The sequence below is a fragment of the Antechinus flavipes genome, chromosome 6 (genome assembly GCF_016432865.1).
Source record: "Antechinus flavipes isolate AdamAnt ecotype Samford, QLD, Australia chromosome 6, AdamAnt_v2, whole genome shotgun sequence".
NCBI classification, from domain to species: Eukaryota; Metazoa; Chordata; class Mammalia; order Dasyuromorphia; family Dasyuridae; genus Antechinus; species Antechinus flavipes.
The window spans coordinates 165319001-165340870 of NC_067403.1; the positions used below are offsets into that span (position 1 = coordinate 165319001).

The 21870-nt window shown below is 36.4% G+C and overlaps 1 protein-coding gene across 2 annotated transcripts in view; it reads right to left on the reverse strand.

Annotated features, from left to right (window-relative positions):
• The window catches only part of SCD5 (stearoyl-CoA desaturase 5), a 68587-nt gene that overhangs the window by 7285 nt on the left and 39432 nt on the right, over window positions 1-21870 (reverse strand). For both annotated transcript variants that reach the window (XM_051964352.1, XM_051964353.1), the window contains 2 exons: window positions 17125-17330; window positions 980-1212 (listed from right to left, as the gene is read on the reverse strand). In XM_051964352.1, the coding sequence (XP_051820312.1) occupies window positions 980-1212; window positions 17125-17330 (439 nt within the window). The remainder of the gene's footprint in view (window positions 1-979; window positions 1213-17124; window positions 17331-21870) is intronic.

Below are 21870 nucleotides of genomic sequence, written 5' to 3' on the forward strand. Positions count from 1 at the left end.
AGAGTCTAAGCTTCCATTACAGAAGGAGTCCCTGAGTAATACAGCTTTTTGTAGGAAAGAAGGGTGAGCACCTGGCTCTTGTAGCTAGAGGAGCAACAATGGACTACAAGTCAGCAAGGGATCTGTTCTTTGCCTTCCACTATTACCTTAAGTTGTTTGCTTAGGTTCCAATGGGAAGGCAGTTTCCATTTGGGGACAGTCTGAGTTCTGGCACTTTGAACCTACATATCTATACTCACCATTATGAGGTAAAGTGAAACCCATCAGAATGTTGGAGAATATTTCCTGTCTAGTTACTCCAAGCTTGTTTCCCCTCAAAGAGGAGCTTTGAAAAGCAGAACTAAACAGAAGAAAAGGGATAATTGTGGGTTTTGCTTTATGGTTTTGTGTTCTTTATGTGTTTATACATTATTTATAAGTTCCTATAAGTCCTTTTTATTTTCTCCATTTTCTAGTGGCTGCCTTGTACATTAAATCTGGGTGGAATCTGGGGGACTTATTTTGCCCTCATTTGTGGAGATAAAAGCTTTCTTTTGAGATTTTTCCAAGAATAAGCTCTGAGTTGGGGCACAATGAGCCAAAGAGAGATTATGATTTCTTGGGTTTAGATTAGACCTGGTCTATATGAGCCAAAAGTCTGTGGGACCTGGGCTTGCAAGCTATATTGTGATCCTTAACTCTTTGGGGTAGTAATTTGTGTGTTGATTAGTTCTTGATTTTTATTTTAAAAAACTGCTTTTTCTCTGTCCTATTTCTATAAAACTTATGAATCTTCTTTCTTCCCATCTCTCTCATTCAAAAATGTGATCTTTGTTTTTATAGCTGTGGTTGCCACAGCACTCTGTGAAGCAATTGGAGAAGATATCACCCACTTCTTCAGCCATTACTGATGACTCCTCAGGGTGCTTGTATGACTATCAGCCCCCCCAAACCAAGTCACAGCTCCCTTGCTTTACAGGTCCTTATGCTCCCCACTCACCGATGGCACCCAAAGTGACAAATGGGTTCTCCCGGGGACTGATGTGCTTGTCAAAGGGCCGGTTGCCATACATGTGGGCAGCGCTGTTGACCAACCAGGTGACATTGAGGGAGATGGTATAACGGAGGATGAAGGCCAGGAAGTAGGAATTCCATATACTCTCTCCCCAGACGTACCAGGGCACCAACGTGGGTACGGCAAAACACATGAGCAATACGGTGGTCTTATAGTACCTGAAAGACAAGATGGCAGAAAAGCTGTGAGCAGAACTCACCATCAGTGGAAAGGAAGAAGAAGAGCTAATTATTGGAAGGGGCTCTCCTTGCCCAAAAGATAGTCAACAGGCCAGCTCTTTCAGCACTTCCTGTAGGGGAATAACTCCTTGTGTATCCATTCTCCAGACAACATTCAAGAATCAATCAACCAATATTTTTCCACCACTTCTTTGGCAAATGTACTGTCTTATATACATGCCCTATGTCACCATTTAAAAAATGAAACTAAAAAGGGATGTTTCCTGTCCATAAATGGCTTACATATTAAACTAATCATGTGAATAATTTGCATAATAAATTATGCCCTAATATTTTAATGAATATCTTACAAATGCCTTTACATCATCCTCATCTCGGCTAACATTTCCACAGTGATTTAAGGCTTGCGAAGCACTTTGCATATATTGTCTCATTTGTCTATCTCACAGTGAGATAGGGACTATTATTATTCTCCTTTTATCCAGGATTACAGTTAGTAAATGTCTGAGGAGAGGTAGAGGAAGGGAGGGAAGGGGAGAGAGGAAGGGACAGAGATAGAGGGAAACAGAGAAAATAAAAAAGAGACAGGAGAGAGGCAAGATGGGAGGGAGAAAGACAGAGAAAAGAAAAGAAATGGAAACATGCAATAAAACAAAAGGGGAATAGAAACAGGAGGGAGGAAGAGACAGAGGGAGAGAGAGAAAAGTGAGGAGGACAGAGAGAAGGAGGGGAGAAAGGGAAGAAAGGAGACCCAGAGACCGAGGTCACAGTCCCGAGGCTGTTCTGAAAACCCTTTCCTGAGCTTCAGACACGTATTCACATTATCACCTTGGATGTAGGAAGGCTTCCTTGGTACCCAGGATAACTGCCTGCCGGTCTGCCCCGGGGGCTGTGGGCTCCTTTCTCCCCCTCGTCCCCCTGACAGAAAGACCCCAGCAGCCGGCTTCTGTTCATTACAATCACGGGTTCTCCTGGGCCGAGCCGCGGCAAAGTAGCAAAGCTAAATTCCCTTTAAAAAACCCGAACATTTAGCTCACCACTCATGGGGTTTCCTTGCTTAACGTTCAGAGCCAAAAAGTCCCAGTTAACAATCTTCGGAGCAATTCTCCCGAGCCCTCCACTCCCCCGTGCCCTCCCCAGCGTGTACCTGGTCTCTCCTCATTTACCAGCTGCTTTTTGGGGGGAACGAAGGGGATGTTTCCGCCTTTATATCTGATTGCTTCCTTGAACCAGAAGCCTTCCCTTAGTCACATCCGAGCCAGATGGGAACTGATCAAACCTTTCCCCAGGGACAGAAAGCGCCATGGAGTTCCATTCCAGGTAGGGCATGGGAGGCTTCCATTACAGAGGATAGCAGGAAGGAAGTTTACTACTGACAGACTCTTGTAATAGAGGTAGGAAAGGGGGGAGAAAATCACTGCCGACTTCATCTTTTTATTCTAGTCTAAGTTCATGTGTGTGCCATTCATACATACCACATATATATGTATATGTGTGTATATATACATATATGTGCAAATGTAGGACAGAGAAACAGGGAGATAAAGAGAGGGAGAGTCAAAGAGAGAAGCCGTGACAGAGACAAAGAGAGAAACAGAGGGAAATAAAAAAAGAGAAGAGAGAAAGTGGGGGAAAGGAGGAACAGAGAAAGAGATTATATACACAAGTATGTAAATCTATATTGATATGTTCTTTTTTTTTGCTGAGGCAATTGGGGTTAAGTGACTTGCCCAGGGTCACACAGCCAGGAATTATTCACTGCACCAACTAGCTGCCCCAATGTATGTCTTTATATGTATGTGTATATATTTATAAATATTGTCAGAGAGGAAATTGCAAATTTCTAATCTAAATGAAATATTTGGCTAAGATAAGACAAATTTCTTTTAAAATAAAAATATTTCATACTAGCCTAGAGAGCTCTAGGGCAGCTGGGCAGCGCAATGGATAGAGCACCCGGTCTGGAATCACAAAGATCTGAATTCAAATTTAGGACAATTTTAGGACAATTCACTAAACCCCCACTTGTCTCAATTCCTCACCTATAAAACAGGGACACACTGAAGAAGGACAAGGAAAGCACTCTACTATCTTTGCCAAGAAAACCCCAAGTTAGATAGATATATCTATCACATAAATATATATGTGACCAAATAATAACAAATACTATCTTTATATGTGCTGTGGAGCAGCACAGTGGATGTAGTGCCAGACCTGGAGTCAGAAAAACTCATCTTCTTGAGTTCAAATCCAACCCTCAGATATTGACTCTGTGATCCTCAGCAAGTCACTTCCCCCAGTATGCCTTAGTTTCTTCATCTGTAAAATGAACTGGAGAAGGCAATAGCAAACCACTCCAGTATTTTTGCCAAGAAAACCCAAAATGAGGTCACAAAGAGCCAGACTTGACTGAAATAATTCAAAAACAACAAAGAGAGCTCTATCTAGACTTTCTTAGCTGGAGACAGAGGCCTCTGGTCATCATAAAGAAGCTAAAATATGAAGAAAAGACTTTCTAGGCATTTCATTCTATCATGATGGAGCTGGGGTGGTAGGCAAGGAATCCTGAAGAGATGAAGTCTAGAAGTAGATGGAAAAGAGCTGCATGAAAGATTGATATATAAACCCAAAGGGGAGGAAGGGAAAAAAGGATGAAAGGTGCAGGGCTGGAGTGTGTATCCAGTGGGGGAAGAGCAGAGGTGTTTTGCTATGGGATGTGCAATGTCCAGGTGCAGATCCAGGGAGCAGCAGCAGGATGACAGGACCAGAAGACATCAGTCTCCCTGTAGTACTCTCCATGTGCATCCAGGTCACATAGTTCCCTCTGGGTGTGCTCCCTGCATTATTCCTATGTCTGTCCACTCTTCCTACTGATGGTACATTTACGCCAATTATTTTTATTACTCAGATATTTCAGAGATACATTTCATTTAATTAATTGTGTCTGGCTAACTAGTATAATAGGGGCTCATGAGTTATGGTTTTGAGTAAAGGTATATTCATAGAATACTTTGAACCTGTAATATATTTTCTGAGTGTTCCATAAGAAGAGATGGAGTACCCCAAGTCCAAGATTCAGTTATTTTGTTTATTTCTTGGACTTTTTGTATGCTTGATTTTGGACTAGTAAAAAAAAAGTTCCTTTGGCTTTATCCCTGCCTTGGGAGATTGAGGGAGAAAATAGTTGTTTCTCCTAAAAAATGGATTCCAACAATTCTATTGAAACATTAACCAAGAGAACATTGTAAACAATAATAGCAATATTGTTTTAAGAATGATTTTGAATGAATAAGTTATTTTATCTATTATACATACCCCAATTAACTATAAAGTTTATATGAATAAAATACCATCTGCATCTAGAGAAAGAACTGATAAATAGAAGTATGTATAGAATAATTTACATGTATATATGTATGTATATAAGTATATATACACATATATGTATACAAATACGTACATATCTATCTAGATATATTTGTGTCTAATGGTAGCCATCTTTGGGATGGGAAAGGGGAAGGAAACAAAAAAAGGGGGAAAAAATTTGCATGACAGTTTGTTATATATTCGAAAAGAATATCAAGTTGTACATTGTAAATTTGCAGTTTCATGTGGAATCATCTTTTCATTGTATTATTATATAAATGCTTGTTTTATTCCACAAATTAAAAAAATAATTCCATAAATAAAAAGTTATTTTTTTAAAAAATCAAAGACTGAATAGGTCTAAAAACATAGGGCTTAACAGATTCCTAGCCAGTATAAAATATTTTTGGAGTCATGGGAAGGGCATTGAGTGACAGGTTAAAGAGTTTATATTTAATGTAATGGGGGATGATCAGCCCCTGCAGGTTTTTGAGTAAGGCAAAGATACACTCAAATCCATGCATTAGGAGCAAAGACAAAAAAAAAAAAATTGATAGCCTATCAAGCTATAACCTTTGCCAAGAAATAGCTTTGGATTTTTCTCCCTGTCCAAGTCATTTACTTCAAAGCTTAAATTTCATATGTAATCATAACAAGCATGTCACATAGATAAAATGAGTCTTGATAGTGATATAATGTGATTTGTCAAAACATCCTCAGTGACTCAAGCAAAGCCCATTATCCTTCCTGACATCTGTCTCTCTTATAAACCATCTCTTATCTGCCTTTCATTTGAAAGTGGAGAAAAACAATTACCCGGATGTCCTGTGTAGTCTAGAGACTTAGTGAAAGACGCTGAGATTTTTCTTTTGTGAAGATAAACAACAGATCCTATCTTTCTTTCAAATTCCATTCAGCCAAAAATTGGGATTTCGTAGCTGTAAAAGACACATTTGGCTTACCGGCTAGTGAGTGAGCCAAGATCTGGGCGAAAGAGCTGAGAAAACTATGCTGTTTGTGTAACTATCATAACCATCAGTTTAATGGAAAGGATTTCAAAGCTTTGATCAAAACAGTGACCTATTGTGAATCAAAAAGACTGATGACGAAGCTTACCTCTTGTCAGGAAGGTGATGAACTAGACATTTTCAGATGTGGCTAATGTGTTTATTTATTTTGCTTGATGAAATTTATCTGTTACAAAGGAGGCTTCTATTTGGGAGAGTGTAAGAAGATTAAACAAATTTTAATAAGAAAAGAGAATCAATTAAATATCTAAAATATATGAAAGTAAAACACAAGAAAATTTAGAGAGGGATATAGGGCAATTTTATAGCTAGTTTTAAATTTTTGATATATACTTAAACTTTAGCCAAAGTTCACCATTTAATTGGCAAACTTCTTTTGTTCTTTGTATATTGAAGTATTTATGTCCTGACAATGATTAAATTCATAAGAAAAATTTAAAAAATTAAATAAAATGTTAAAGAAGAAAGAAATTTCAAATTCTATGACACTGAGGGGGCTTTAGTTTCTTGATGCCATTTTCCAGAGACAGAGAAATTAAAAATGAAATAAAATCATAATAATAGCTCATATTTTATAGACTGTTCAATAACTTTGTGAGGAGCTCCAGGCACATAGTTAAGAAGAACTGAGTTCAGATATTTATTTCTGTATAACCCTGAGCAAGTCACCTAATCCCTGTTTACCTTGGTTTCTTCATTTGTAAAATGGGGGTAACAGGACCTACTTTCCAATGTTATTGTTAGTTTCAGATTAATATTTGTAAAGCACTTAGCACAATACTATATAAATGTCAGCTATAAGTGTATTATTGTCTCCATTTTACAGAAGAGAAAACTGAGGTTCAAAATACTTCAGGGTTATTCAGCTAATAATTGCCTGAGTCAGAACCCCAGGCTAGTTCTAATTCCAAAGTACTTTTCTCTATAACCTTGACTGTGGTTTAATCCTAACGTTTTGCTTGGACCTCAGAAAAACTAATATTTATAAACTTTCCCAACCTTTTCTTTGGGGTTGCCAAGGTGATACAGATGGTGGAGATTTATTCCTGCTGATCAAGATAGAAATCCCCCAGAATTTCCCTCCTCATTCTTTCAGTTCTTTTCCTAGACTGAAGGAAAAGAGGGGCAGAGATTACTGCCTAATCCATCTGCCCCTAAGAGTACGAACCAGGGCAAAAGCACACCAGATTGGGGGAGCTGGTGTGGGATCCAGGGCAGGCAGGCAGTGTGGACTCACAAGCCTATGAAGCCCTAATGGCTATACAGGGAACTGTGCTGGGGGATGGATAAGTGACCAAGAGAGAAGGGGCAAAGTAGGTGTGCTCTCCGAGAAGCAAATTTGGTAAGCAGCTGTCTGGGAAATCAGGAGAGTAAAAGTCTCCCTAAAGAAAGAGAAGTGAGGAAATCAACAGCTAATGAACTTGAGAGACAGAGGGGGAACCTCTTTCTCTCCCTACTTCTTCAAGCACTTCAACTGTGCTTGTATCCCAACCTCTTTTTCTTAAGAATTGGGTTGTTTTTGTTTTAAAGCCAGATCTCTGGGATGAATATAGTAAATCATTGCCTTGTTATGGTTTTATATTTCCTTTTCTCATTAATTCTTTCTCAAGACTGGCTTGAAAGAAAAACCAAAGGAAAGAAGGAAGGAAAGAAGAAAGGGAGAGAGGGAGGAAGGGAGGAAGGAAGGAAGAAATGAAGGAAGGAAAGAAGGAAGGAAGGAAGGAAGGAAGGAAGGAAGGAAAGAAGAAAAGAAAGAAGGAAGAAACGAAGAAAGAAAGAAGGAAGGAAGGAAGGAAAGAAGGAAGGAAGGAGGAAGGAAGGAAGAAGGAAGGAAGGAAGAAAGGAAGGAAGGAAAGAAGAAAGGAAGGAAGGAAAGAAGAAAGGAAGGAAGGAGGGAAGAAAGAAAGGAAAGAAAGAAAAAAAGAAGGAAGGAAGGAAGAAGAAAAGAAAAAAAGAAAGAAGGAAGGAAGGAAGGAAGGAAGGAAGAAGGAAGGAAGAAAGAAAAAGAAAAAGAAAAAGAAAAAGAAAAAGAAGAAAGGAAGAAAGGAAGGAAGGAAGAGAAGGAAGGGAAGGAAAGGAAGGAAGAGGAAGAGAGGGAAGGAAGAGGGAGGGAGGGAAGGATGATTAGGAGGAAGAAAACGAGGAAGCAAGGAAAAAACATTTATATAGCATTTATATAGCATCTATTATGTGCCTATAGCCATACATTTGGTAAATGTCCAAGTTAGGATAAGCACAGGTCTGTCCTGAATGTCAGTACAACACATTTTCCATCAGAGAGGTGGTGGCTTATGGTTTGCGAAGGAGGAAGAGATATTATTGATGTGATTGAAACAATATATAAAAAGAGCCAGGTTTCTACAAATACGCCTTTTGACTTTAAATCCAAATTTCTTCCCTCTTTCCTAGTACTGACTCCAAGAATTACAGATATGCTCCAGCATGGCAGAGATAAAACAGATAAAACCTCAAATGAATCTCTTGTAATAAAAGTAATCTCTTGATTACTCAGTGGAGAAGCAAGGGTTCACTCATTTGTCAGTCATCCTTTGCCTTTTCTGGTCTTTATTTTGTTGTTTCTTTTCTAATTAAAACATTTGGTTGCTAGTAAACAAAGAAAGGAAAAAGAGCTGAAACTCAAATTCCTCCAAATTTCTGTATGCTGCAAGATTTTATCAGCTTTCTAATGTCTGAAACTTTGAAGTTTGTGGACTGAATTTTTTTAAAATTGTTAAATGTATCTTAAACTTAAGTACTAAATAAGAAAAGAAATGAAAAACATTCTCATGTACCCAGCAGAACATAAAAAAGGATTCATCTAATATGATTTAATATTACTTAAGGTCTGGTGGTATATTATTAATATTTAAATAATATTGTAAATAATTACATTATTTATTAATATAATTCCCCCTAGTTTCTCTGAAGCTCCTGACCTTTTGTTTATTCTAATGAACTTTTCTTTCTAACTAAATAAAATCATTAGGTAAGTAAAATTGTTTTTTAAAAAATTATATTGGCCTTACCTATGAACGAATCTTCAATTATTTAGATCTAACTTTATTTGTATAAAAATGTTTTGTGTTTATATTTATATATTTCCCGTGTCTGTGTTGGCAAGTATACTCTCAGGTATTTTATACTATGTACTTATTTTAAATAGTCTAAAACAATACTGAATAATATGATTGACACATAGTTTAGTTTCCCTATGTTTCTCTTTTGATTAGATCTATTTTGGCTTTAACTTCGCCTGAAATTATGGTTACTACTCCTGCTTTTTTATATAATAAATTCTATTCCTGACCTTTATTTTATGTGTGTGTGTTTAATTTTTATAGCAGGTCCTGAAAGCAGCATGTTGTTGAATTCAAAATTTGTAATCTACTATCAGTTTCCATTTTATGTGTAAATTCATCCCCACTCATATTCTAAGCTATAATTATTTGTATATTTTCCTCCTCCCTATTTTTCTTCACTATTCTTCTCACCCTATTTCTATCTCTCCTCATTTCTCTGCTTTTACCCCTCATAATATTCCTATCCTTCCTGAATCTTCTACTTTACTTCTACCAGATACCTTGCCCTCCTATTCCTAAATCTACCCACCCTTCCAAGAATTTCTCCCTTATTCTCTCCCCCTATCCTATCCACATGACCTCTTATTTCTTTCTGAGTTTGGAAGACTTTTATACTCTTTTAGATATAGTATGCTATTCCTTCTTTAATCCATTCCCAAAAGTAAGGTTTCAGCACTACCCATTCTTCTCTCTATTAACTTCTTCTCTCTCAATTTTCCCTTTTTTTCCTCATTTATATGAGATAATTGCTCATTGCAATGAGAAAATTGCTCAATTTTACTCAACTAATTATCTTATTGAGTTAGAAAGAAAAGTTCATTAGAATAAACAAAAGGTCAGGAACTTCAAAGAAACTAGGGGGAATGATATCTTTATCACAGTTTTTTTTAAGAATCATCTCACCACGAATCCAACCATTCTGGAGAGCAATCTGGAATTATGCCCAAAAAGTTATCAAATTGTGCATTCCCTTTGATCCAGCAGTGTTTCTATTGGGCTTATATCCCAGAGAAATACTAAAGAAAGGAAAGGGACCTGTATGTGCCAAAATGTTTGTGGCAGCCCTGTTTGTAGTGGCCAGAAACTGGAAAACAAATGGATGCTCATCAATTGGAGAATGGCTGGGTAAATTGTGGTATATGAAGAATCATCTCACCACCCTCAGTGCAGCCTAAGCCTTTCTTTCAAACTACCCAAATAAAAATGATAGTCATAAAAGAACTGATAATATAAAAGTAAACAATTTGATTGTATTGAGTCTTATTATTATTATTATTATTATTCATTTTTTTCTGAGGCAATTGGGGTTAAGTGATATACCCAGTGTTACACAGCCAGAAAGTGTTAAGTGTCTGAGGCCAGATTTGCCACTGAGTTCAGGGCTGGTGCTCTATCTACTACATCAACTAGCTGACCCCTATTGAGTGTCTTAATGTTTACATTTCTCCTGGATATCAGAAGTTGGATTTCCCCTTAAGTTCTGCTGTTTTGGTCACAAATACCTGAAAGTTTTTTGATTTGTTAAATATTTATTTTTTTCTTTCAGGATTATAATTACTTTTGCTGAATAAGTTACCCTTGGTCTTAACCTCAGCTCTGCAAAATACAGTATTCTAAGCCTTAGAGTTCTTTAACAGTAGTAGCTGTTAGGTCTTATGTAATTCTTATTGTGACTCCATGATATTTCAATTGTTTTTTTCCTTGTTACTTCCAATATTTTCTCTATAACCTAGGAGCTTTGAAATTTGCTTATGAAGTTCCTCAAAGTTTTCCTCTTGGAATCTCTTTTAGGTGATAATCAGCAGATTTTTTTTCTATTTCTATTTTGCCTTCTTATCCTAGAACTTCAGGGCAATTTTTCTTTATAATTTCTTGCAGTATTATATCAATGTTCTTTTTTGTCATAATTTTCAGGCAGTCCTACTATTCTTATATTATTTCTCCTGGATCTGTTCTCTGGATCAATTGTTTTTCTGATGAGATATTTTACTTTCTTTTCTATTTTTTTCATTCTTTAGATTTTATTTTATTGTTTTTTCGAGTCTTAAAATATCAGAAGATTTCTTCTGCCCAATTCTAGTTTTCAAGGAATCATTTTCTTCCTTAAGTTTTTGGTTCTCTATTTCAAGTTGGTTGTCTTTTCATAATTTTCTTCATTTTCTTGGAATGTTCTTATATTTTCCTAGTTTTTCCTCAATCTCTCTTATTTGATTTTTAAAGTCCTTTTTAAGTTCTTCTAAGGAATCTTTTTGTACTTGGGACCACTTGACTTTTCTCATTAAAAAAGGAGTGATTTTTTTTTAGCTCTATAATCTCCCTCTGAATATAAACCCAGATCGTCTCTATCTTTATATCATTATCTATGGTTCGGTTCTTTCTCCTTTGTTTGCTCATTTTTACTTATTTATTTTTATTTTATTTTATTTTTAGCAGCTATTAGTATATTCAAATTCTAGTCCCGAAATACTGGGAGTAATGCCCCAAACTTCAGGTTCTTCTTACTGTTATTTGTTGTGGTCTGTCCTGGGGCTCAACCTTGGGCTCTCCTCTCCAAACCAAAGCTATGGCCAGAGTCCTGCTGTCCCATAGGAGATCTTCCTCTCTCTGCTGGTTGTCTTCTCTTCTCAGAGACTGGGACTCCTGCAAGTGCCCCAACCAACAGGATAGGATCCCTGTCTCGCTGCTAATGCATCTACCAGATGTGTGCCAGATCCTCCCAGCCCCAAGCAGAAGCCCAGCCCAGGATGAGTGTGGCCAGCACACTTTGTTTGTGTCCCTCCACAGCGGGAAGTCCTTCCTTCTTCTCTTCAGCCATCAGACCTTCTCCCTGGGCCCTTCTCAAGTTGTCTTAGGAGAACAGCTGTATTACTCTGACTTCTGTTTATTTCTTCTGCTCAACATTCCCTCTGAGGCAATGTTTTTTTTTGGAGGAAATTTGGAAAGCCTAATTTTCTAACCCATTCTGCTTTCTCCCCAGAATCCTTTCCAGCTCTGTAAATTTATGAGCTCAGCTTTTGCCTTCATTATTCCTCCTAGGGTTCCCTCACTTATAATGGATAATTAAGGATAAAATGCACATGATGTCTGTATATAATACAGTGATGATAAAATGAAATACATCTCCATTCTCTCTAAGTGGAGAGATGGAGGACAAAAGATAGGGAGAAAAGGCACCTGTTGGAAGTGTGCTATTTCATTTCTCCAGGACTTCTGCCTTCAGGGATGGTCGTTTCTGTTGAGTGTGTAAACACTGTTGTGAAGACCCTGTTACCCCAGGCTGGGAATTTATGGCTGCTGCTTGACCACACTCCGCTGGTTCTACAGTCAGACACAGCTCCATTGGGCATAAAGTTGTGGAACTCTTGTCTGCTTTCAACTTCTGGCTTTAGATGGCACCTTAAATTTGGAGACTATTTCTTTTTTCACAGGGCAAAGAATGGGATCTGCAGTTGTTCTGTAAGCTTAAGACCCATAGCTTTGGGGATTGTGGGTTTTTTTTCGGGGGAGGGGATAATATTTTTGTTACAGCCTGGAGTATGTAGAGGAGAAAAACAAAAATCTTATCAACCTTGAGACTGAAATTTTCCCTAGTGATTATTCTACCACAAAATGGGATTGTGCCAATCCATTTCCCCCAGTCTTGACAGGGATGAGTGCTTCCTTTCCAAAAGGAGATTTCTTCCCCTAAACATCAAAGTACTTTGGAACATAGAGCAGCTAAATTTATCTTTTCTTTTCCCTAAAGCACATCTTTAGAGACTTGGGGCTAAGAAATTTTGTGCCTCCCTGCATAATTTTTGATTGCTAAATTTCTCTGTCTAGATTTTTTTTCACTAGGAAGACAATTTCAAGTGAACTGCCAAGGGCTCTCTGGGTTCCAATCCAAAACTCATTTGGTCTCCCATGTAGATGAATGGAAAGATAAAAAAAATGCAGGAATAAAAAGCAAAGACTGGGAGCAAGGTCATTATTGCCTTCCTGTCTGATGGCATTCTTGACTTTTTATGGATATACAGCAAAATATTTGTAGTCTTTGAACTCACCCTACAAGGTAAATTCTGAGAACTGGTTGAACTTCCCAAAATAGTCATTCATTGCTTGATGTCCAATTCTGGAGTAATGTTTGTACTTGGGTCTTTGCCACTTAATAACTTTATCAATGACCTTGAAAAAAGGCCAATATAGCATCTCCACCCAATTTTCAGATAACATTGGATTCCAAAAGATTTAGACAGGTGAGAATACTGGGTTTAATCTATAAGTTGTTTAGCTTTGTTGTTTGGGGTTTTTTTTTAATTAGGATAATATAAGAAGTTTTATGTAGGGATTTAATAAATAAATTTCATAAATTAAAAAAAACTGGAGCGATGTGACTGGCGAAGATGCAACTGAGGAAGATCTAGAAGTCCTAGTAGATTGTGAGTATAATGGCAGTTGGTGACATGATATGGAAACTAAGAAAATTTACTAAGTCTTAGGCAGAATTAAGAAAGAAAGCATAAGGGACAGCTAGGTGATGCAGTAGATAAAGCAATGGCCCTTGAGTCAAAAGGACCTGAGTTCTACCGTGACCTCAGACACTAGTTGTGTGACCCTAGGCAAGGTCATTTAACTAGATTACCTCCAAAAAAAAAAAAAAAAAAAAGGGAAAGGGAAAAAAAGCATAAAAAAGAAAAGAATGTTGCAATCCTACTGTACTATGCGTTAGATTATATAGAAGTATTATCTTCAATTCTGGATATTATATGGAAGAGAAATTTTTCTTCATATATATGTATGTATGTATATAATTTTTTTTCAAAAAATCAACAAAGAGGCAAATTTCAGTTTATTTTAAGGAGAAACTTCCTGTTAGAGTTGCCGAAAAGTAGAATGGATTGCTTCAATAGGTAATGGGAGCTCCAAGCAAAGGCTTGAAGATCAGCATTTTTATTTTCAGGTATGAGTCAAACTAGTTAGCCTGCAAAGCCCTTTCTGTCTCCAAGATTTTGACATACAGAATATTAAAGAATCTGCAAAAATATTCATTGACAGAATGAATCACTTCGATAAATTATCAGGATAAAAGATAAATCTATAAAAGTTATCAGCTTCTCAGTGGGAAATAAAGGAAGGAAAGAAGAGAATTTGGATCTGAAGATAAAAAAAATTTTAAAGGAAAAATAGAAAAAATTGACAGTTTCCTGTATATTATTAAGAAAGAGAGAATTGGAGAATTGGAAGAGATCTCAGTGTCCATCTATTCAACTTCTACACAATATAAATCCTCACTATAATATACTTAACAAATAAGTGATTGTCCCAGTGTGTTTGAAGACCTCCAAAGAGTGTGAACCTACCACCTCCTTAGGCAGTTCATTCATTCCATTTTTAGATAGCTTTAATTTTTAGGAAGTTTTTCCTGATATAAAGATTAAACTGGTTCCTTTAAAGCTTCTATCAATTGTTTCTAATTCTCACTCAAGCACAATTGAAGTGCCTACTTTAGCCAAATGGAACAAGTCTAATCCAGCCTCCATTCATAACCCTTTAAAAATATGAATACAGCTATCACATTTCCCCCTGAATCTTCTCCAGGTTAAACATGTCCAGTTCCTTCAATCTATCCTCATGCATTATTGATCTGAGGACCTTACCTTGCTTGCTCTCTTCAGGATGAAAATTTTAAAAGAGAAATTTCATTTAAGATAATAACAAAATCCATTATAAATATGGGCACAAACTTACCAAAATATAGGTGACATATAAATATAACTACAAAGCAATTTCATGGAAAAAAGAGCACCAGTTTACTCTATATGACCAGGATGTTGATAAAAATCAACACCAATTAATCAATTTGTGGGGATATGAGCCCACAAATATTGCTGGCTGTCAGATAACAGCCCGTGGGCAATGATGACTGGGGTTCTGAAACTAATGAGCAACAATGATAAAGGACTTAAAGTTAATTCAGGTACAGAACAAAATTGGGTGCCCACCGCTTAACCTAGTGATGTTTTGGGTCTGAAAACACACTTCCAGAAGGTTCTCCCATTGAGCTCTGCCCAGAGAATTTTAGGTATTGTACCTGTGTACAAATTCAGAACCAGACCATTCCTCAACTCTACCTCTAAGCCATAAAATTGGCATATTAGTGACATGAAGCAACTGTTCCCTCTCACTCTCCCCTATAAATTTTCCTTCTTGCTCCTAAAGAGCACCTAAATAATTAGACAGATCTTCAATAGCCATGCCTAATAAAGTAACATTACTCAAATTATTCTACAGGTTTAGTTCAATGCTAATTAAATCTTTAAAGGAGTATTTTATAGAATTAGACAAAATATTTAAAAATTCACTTGAAGAATAGAAAATCAAAAGTTTCAGAGGAAGGGCTTCAGTACTACTGTTGAGAAGAATCTGTCACATAAAACCAAGATTTTTTTAAGCAACTGCAAATAATTTTATCATGGAAAGGGTTAAGAAATATAGTTTAGACCCTTCCTACTCCCTTTACAAAGGTGGGTAACTATGGTTACGAGATATTTTGTTCACTGTGCCATCAAACATAGCATAGATGCACAGGTATGAACATGTTAATTTACTCGGTAAATTCTAGTGCCTCTCTGTCACTTCCAGCATCAAATACAAAATCTTCTATTTAGTATTCAAAATTCTTTATAATTAACCCCACACCTGTGCCACGCCACTCCACTCTACCCTTTTCTTATTTCTTATCCCCTGACATGTAGTCTTCAATGCAATAGCACTGGCTTCCTGGCTGTTCCCTGAACAAGACCTTCCATTTCTCAGTTCTGGGCATTTTTACTGGCTGTGTCCCATATCTCGAATGCTCTCCTTCCTCATTTCCATCTCCTGGCTTCTTTGGCTTCCCTCAGCTTAAATCCCACCTACTTCCCTCTGTTCATTATTTCCTATTTAGATAGGAATTTTATATATATATATATATATATATAGTTAAGCTCTTTGAAGGCAGAGATTGTCTTTTGCTTTTCTTGGTATCCCAAACACTGTGCCTAGCATGTAATAGGTGCTTAATAAATGTTTTGTGACTTTTACTAAATTTTTTTTTCTTTCCTTCTAAATTTTTATTATAAAGAATAGCTGTAGGAAGGTGTGAAAAGAGCAATATCCTAAGATTTACCACCTTCACACTACACTAATTTTTTCTTAAAATTACTGAAATCATCCTTAAGATTTTAATTGGTTCAGGGGTATAAAGGCATATTCCATTGATATCCCTTTTTGGTTGTCTCTGCCCAAAAAAATTAAGGCATGAAAAGTCAACATAGACTGTCTCCAGTTTCTGTTGTATTTATTATCATGGGCAATACACAGAATTGGGAAAGATGCTCAATAAAAATTATGCAAATAAAACAACAAGAAAAAATCAATAGGACTTGGTAACCTGTTAGATATGTTGGAGGTCAAAGAGACCCCAACAATGTTGGGTGTACAAACTGGTGTCACAAGGTGTCTCAAAAGAATTTGCAGGCTCAAACCCATCTCCAAGTCAAGGGGCAACGCTTATTAAAATTGTAACGCCAATTAAAGCAGGTAAATTAAAAAAAAGTTAGCAAAGAATCAGGAGCAAGAAGGAAAATTTATAGGGGAGAGTGAGAGGGAACAGTTGCTTCATGTCACTAATATGCCAATTTTATGGCTTAGAGGTAGAGTTGAGGAATGGTCTGGTTCTGAATTTGTACACAGGTACAATACCTAAAATTCTTTGGGCAGAGCTCAATGGGAGAACCTTCCAGAGGTGTGTTTTCAGACCTAAAACGTCACTAGGTTAAGCGGTGGGCACCCAATTTTGTTCTGTACCTGAATTAACTTTAAGTCCTTTATCATTGTTGCTCATTAGTTTCAGAACCCCAGTCATCATTGCCACGGGCTGTTATCTGACAGCCAGCAATATTTGTGGGTTCAAATCCCCATAAATTGATTAATTGGTGTTGGTTTTTATCAACATCCTGGTCATATAGCGTAAACTGGGGCAGGATAATCTAAAGAAATATATCATTTCTAGCTACATCATTTCCAAACCAGGTGACTTGGGGTTATTGCTATGTTCTTCCTAAGAGGTGCACTATATCAGAAGGAAGGAAAAGAAAGGGGAGAAGGATGGAAGGAGAGAAGACTGAAAATTCTACTGAGCACAAATGAGTAGTGAAAATTCATCTGAGGAAAAATGAGATTAGTCCTAAAGGAAATGAAATAATTTTAAATGGAAATTGAGAGCAAATTTCTGAACAGGAAAAAAATTCTTAATGTGAAATCAAACAATTATAACTCCATTAAAAAGAATTTTAAAATATAGTTTATTTTACAAAAAGAGATTTCTCAAGGGTGTTCCTGCCCAGAGCCCTACTGTTCTTACATAAGAAAAACATCCATAACACCAGTTCACTTACTTTCTTTGGAGTCGGACAACTGGATCAGCAAGGAGGTCGGTGAGATCTAGCTTTCTTCCTTTCTCAATAACATCATGGTGCTTCCGGACAAATAACCACCCAATATGGGCAAAGAAAAAGCCCCGCTGTGCATTATGGGGGTCAGCATTCGTCTCTGAGTATTTGTGATGCACTCGGTGGTCCCGCGACCACTCAAAGATGTCATTCTGCAAGGGGACAGAGAACACAATTGAACAAAGAAAAAAAAACCCTTCTCTCAGCTTCTTTCCTTCATCCCCAATCTCCTTCTCATTTCCCTTCATTCCGACACACTTCAGCCTTAACATATTTTTGTGGACCCAGAGCCATTACTAGCGCTCTTCTACCTGAGGTAAGGGCATGATACTCACCTGACGGATGTGTGTGCTGGAGGCAGCTCTACACAGCTTGAAAGACTCAACTGTTTTCAATGTGAACATTTACATCTCAGAAATCACAAACAAAAATCAAGACTTGCTTTTTTTAGTCATTGATTTTCTAGACTAGAGAAAATGTTGATATTGTAGACTAAATTTAAACCTGTGTTGTGCATTCTGGTTAATTTGAGTGGTTTTTGGGTTTTTTGTGTTTTGGGTTTTTTGGGTTTTTTTTTTGCTTCTTTAAGGGAAAATTGTTAAACATTTACCATCATAACTCAGTATGAATGAGGGGCAACATGCAGAAAACCTGGTAAAACCTGGGATTTCTGTCCTTCTCAAAGTGTGTCCCCTTATGGGAAATCTTTCCGGCAAAAGATGAAGAGAGAGACCCTTCGGGGACTGTTACAGGGCAATTTATTTTGGCTGAGATGGCATTAGCAGCTGGGGTAAGGGGGACCATGTATGTCTCATAAAGAAGAAGAGTTGAGTTTTAAAACTAGGAATTCTGAGAAGTAAAGTAAGGAGGGGGTATGTTCCAAACATGGAATGGAGAGAGGCAGGGAGAGTATCACATATGAGGAACAATAAGAAGATTAGCATTACTGGGTCATTTGTAGAATGCATTAAGGAAGATAAAGCATAAGAAGCCTGAAAAGGTAGATTGATAAGAACTTTGTTTTTTTTTATTTTATTTTTAATTTATGTAATAAAGCAAGCATTTTCATAACATAGTATAATAAAAAAAGATCCTTCGACATGAAACTGCAAGTTTACTATGAACAATTGCTATTCCATTCAAATACACTGCAAAATTATGTAAATTTTTTCTTCCCTCTTCCAGATATCTATCATTACATACAAATAGATTTTATATAAATATATACATATATATGTATAAGTATATACATATACATATGTAAAATCATTCTATACATACTTTTATTTATAGGTTCTTTCTCTAGATGTAGATAGCATCTTTTTCATGTCTTTTATAATTTTTTCCATAACAGTACAATAAAAAAGATGATTGTACATGAAACTGCAAACTTGCTAAAGGTAAAGCCTTTAAAAAACAGAAGGTTTTCTACTTGATGCACTTTAGGAAGTTCACTTTGGCAGTTAAATGAAGAATGAATTGGAGTGGGATTGACAAGACCAACCAGAAGGTCTTTCATTAACTAAGGCATGAGGTGAGGTGGGAAGTAGAGAAAAGGGTGGTTGTGTAGTGCAGAAGCAATATATTCAAGTAGAAACTAGTCACTAAACTGTACATGGGAAATCTACAAGCCCCATATTGACTTAAAAACTAAATATTAACATCAATATTCTGCTGTATTTTTAGTTATTTTGTTAAATATTTCCCAATTATATTTTACTCTGGCTGGCTGCATTGCCCCACTTCTGGGGGGAATTAGATCTTGAGTCAAGAAGCAAGCTGAAATAGGGGTTCAAATATTAGCTATAAACAAGTCACCTAAGCCTCTGTCTGCCTCGTGGGATGGGGATGATAATAGCAGTGATATATCTGTTGAGAAGATCAAAAGCATGCCTCTGTGTATGTATGCATTTATGTATATGTGTTACATATCTATATATACTGCCTGTATTATGAGTATACTGTTTATATCCATCACTTTATGTAAATTGCCGTTTGTTGACAAAGAAGCAAATGTCATTTCTTTTTTTTGAAGCTCTTGAATGTATGTGTCTGTGTGTGTGTGAAATCAAGAGGATATAATGAAAAACTTGTTCCTTCAGCACAATGGATAGAGCACTGGACCTGGAGTTAAAAAGGCCTGAGTTCAAATCAAGTCTCAGACACATACTAGCCATGTGACCAAGGCAAGTCATTTTACCTCTTTCCACTTCAGTTTTCTCATCTGTAAAATAGGGATAATAATTGCACTTACTTCACAGAGTTGTTAAAGCACTCTTTTTTTTCCCCTCTTGGTGATTTACATTCCTTCCTTCCTTCCTTCCTTCCTTCCTTCCTTCCTTCCTTCCTTCCTTCCTTCCTTCCTTCTTTCCTTCCTTCCTTTCTTCCATTCTTCCTTCCTTTCTTCTATCTTTTCTTCCTTTCTTTCTTCCATTCTTTCTTTCTTTCTTTCCTTCCTTCCTTCCTTTCTTTTTCTCTTTCTTTCTTTTGTTCTGAGACTTTCTCAATTTACACATAGTATGCACAGACTTATAGACATAGGCACACAGATACAGACATACACACACACATACAATGTCCATGGTGAAGAAACAAAAGACAATAAGCCTGTCTTTTTAAATGTCTTTTTTTTTTCACTGTTTAAAGCATCTGGGGCATTTCCAGGATCTTTGCTTGGGTCCATTTTGTAAACAGTTATAATCGTCAATTAATCAAAAATAATTTATTAAGTACCTATCTTATGCTGCATACTATTAGCCGTCAGGGATATAAATACAAAAACTGAAATAATTCCAGATTCTGTGTACATATGTGTATATGTGTACTTAGATAGACAGATATTCATTATCTACACAGTGAGAAGCTACGTGGTTTAGTGAATAGACAACTCCTATCCTCACACTAATCCATTCATGTCTCACTGGTTCTTGTCTCACAGTATCCCTACTGTGATGCCCCAAATCTTGGATGAAAATCCTCTTCAGACAAGGACTATCTTTTGTCTTTTTTATCCTCAGTTCTTAGAACAGTGCTTAGCACATAGTAGGCATTTAAAGGTTTATTGATTTTCAGAATGTTTCCAAACAGGATTTCCTATGATCTTTGAAAGATAAGTCTAGTGCAGTAAAGTCTCTCAGTTTCTATGGAAGTTTTGATAAAGAAGAAAGAAGTTCAAGAATATAAACTATTATACTTAGTATACTAAAATGGTATAAATAAATTAATATTATACTATAATAGGAACATATTATAGTAATATTACATATAAGTGTTATACACATAATATTAGTGTTATCCTATTCATTATAGTATGTCTTAAAAGTATGAGCATTATACATGTATAGAATTATTATATTATTCATTAAAGAATGAATAAAAAATGAATATATACCACTTATAAATGATAAAGTAAGAGAGACAGAATCCTTAAAATTAGTCAGAAAAAAATAGTAGAATCCCAAAATCTAAAAGAAATCAGGGAAATTAGGGCAAAGCAAATTTTTTCATTAAAATGGAAAATGTGGCTCACAACCTGGGGAATGTATTTCTGTCTCTAATTGATAATTATTATACTAGTATTTTGTCCAGAGGCTAAAAAAGAGCTGGGGACAAGACTGTAGGTTCACTACAATTTTTAAAACTATCTGAAAAACTGGTTTATGGTAACTGCAAAAGCAGTTTTACTTGAGGGTCAGAGCTCAGTTTGCAAATAATTGTCTTAGGAGGTTCCTTTTTTGTTTTACCACAAACAGGGCCAGGTTGGGATAAACAGGGCTTTACCTCAAGTTGCTGACATAGAAAGAGTCATTTTTTACTCAAAGTAGCTTAGGATCTCCCTCTCTCCTATACCTTATGTTTCACAGCCCCCTGTGCAGTGGCATATATTCATTTTTTATTCATTCTTTAATGAATAACATAATAATTCTATACATGTATAATGCTCATACTTTTAAGATATACTATAATGAATAGGATGAAAACTCTATTCCATTCTAAGATGACAGGAAAAGATGATGATAAATGGGAAGGGATGTGGAAAAACTGAGACATTAATATATTATTGGTGGAGTTGTAAAATGAGCAATTTGGAATTGTCCCCAAAGGGCTATCAAACTGTGCAGACCCTTTGATCTATCAGTTTCACTTTTGGGTCTATGTCACAAAGAGATCTTAAAGGAGGGAAAGGGACCCACATGTGCACAAATGTTGGTGGCAGCCCTGTTTGAAGTGGCTAGAAACTGGAAACTGAGTGGCTGCCCATCAATTGGAGAATGGCTGAATAAGTTATGGTGTATGAATGTTATGGAATATTATTGTTCTGTAAGAAACAACCAGCGGGATGATTTCAGAGAGGCCTGTAGTGACTTACATTAACTGATGCAAAGTGAAATAAGGAGAACCAGGAGAACGTTGTACACGTCAACAATAAGATTATGTAATAATCAACTGTGATAGACTTGACTTTCCTCAACAATGCAATGATTCAAGACAATTCTGTTAGGTTTGGGATAGGAAAATGCCATCTACACACATAGAGGGAACTATGGAGATTGAATATGGATCAAAGCATAGTATTTTCACCTTTTTTGCTTTGATTTGTTTTTTTCCTTTTTGGTCTAATTTTTCTTGCACAACATGACAAATATGGAAATATGTTTAAAATAATTACACATATTTAACCTATACCATATT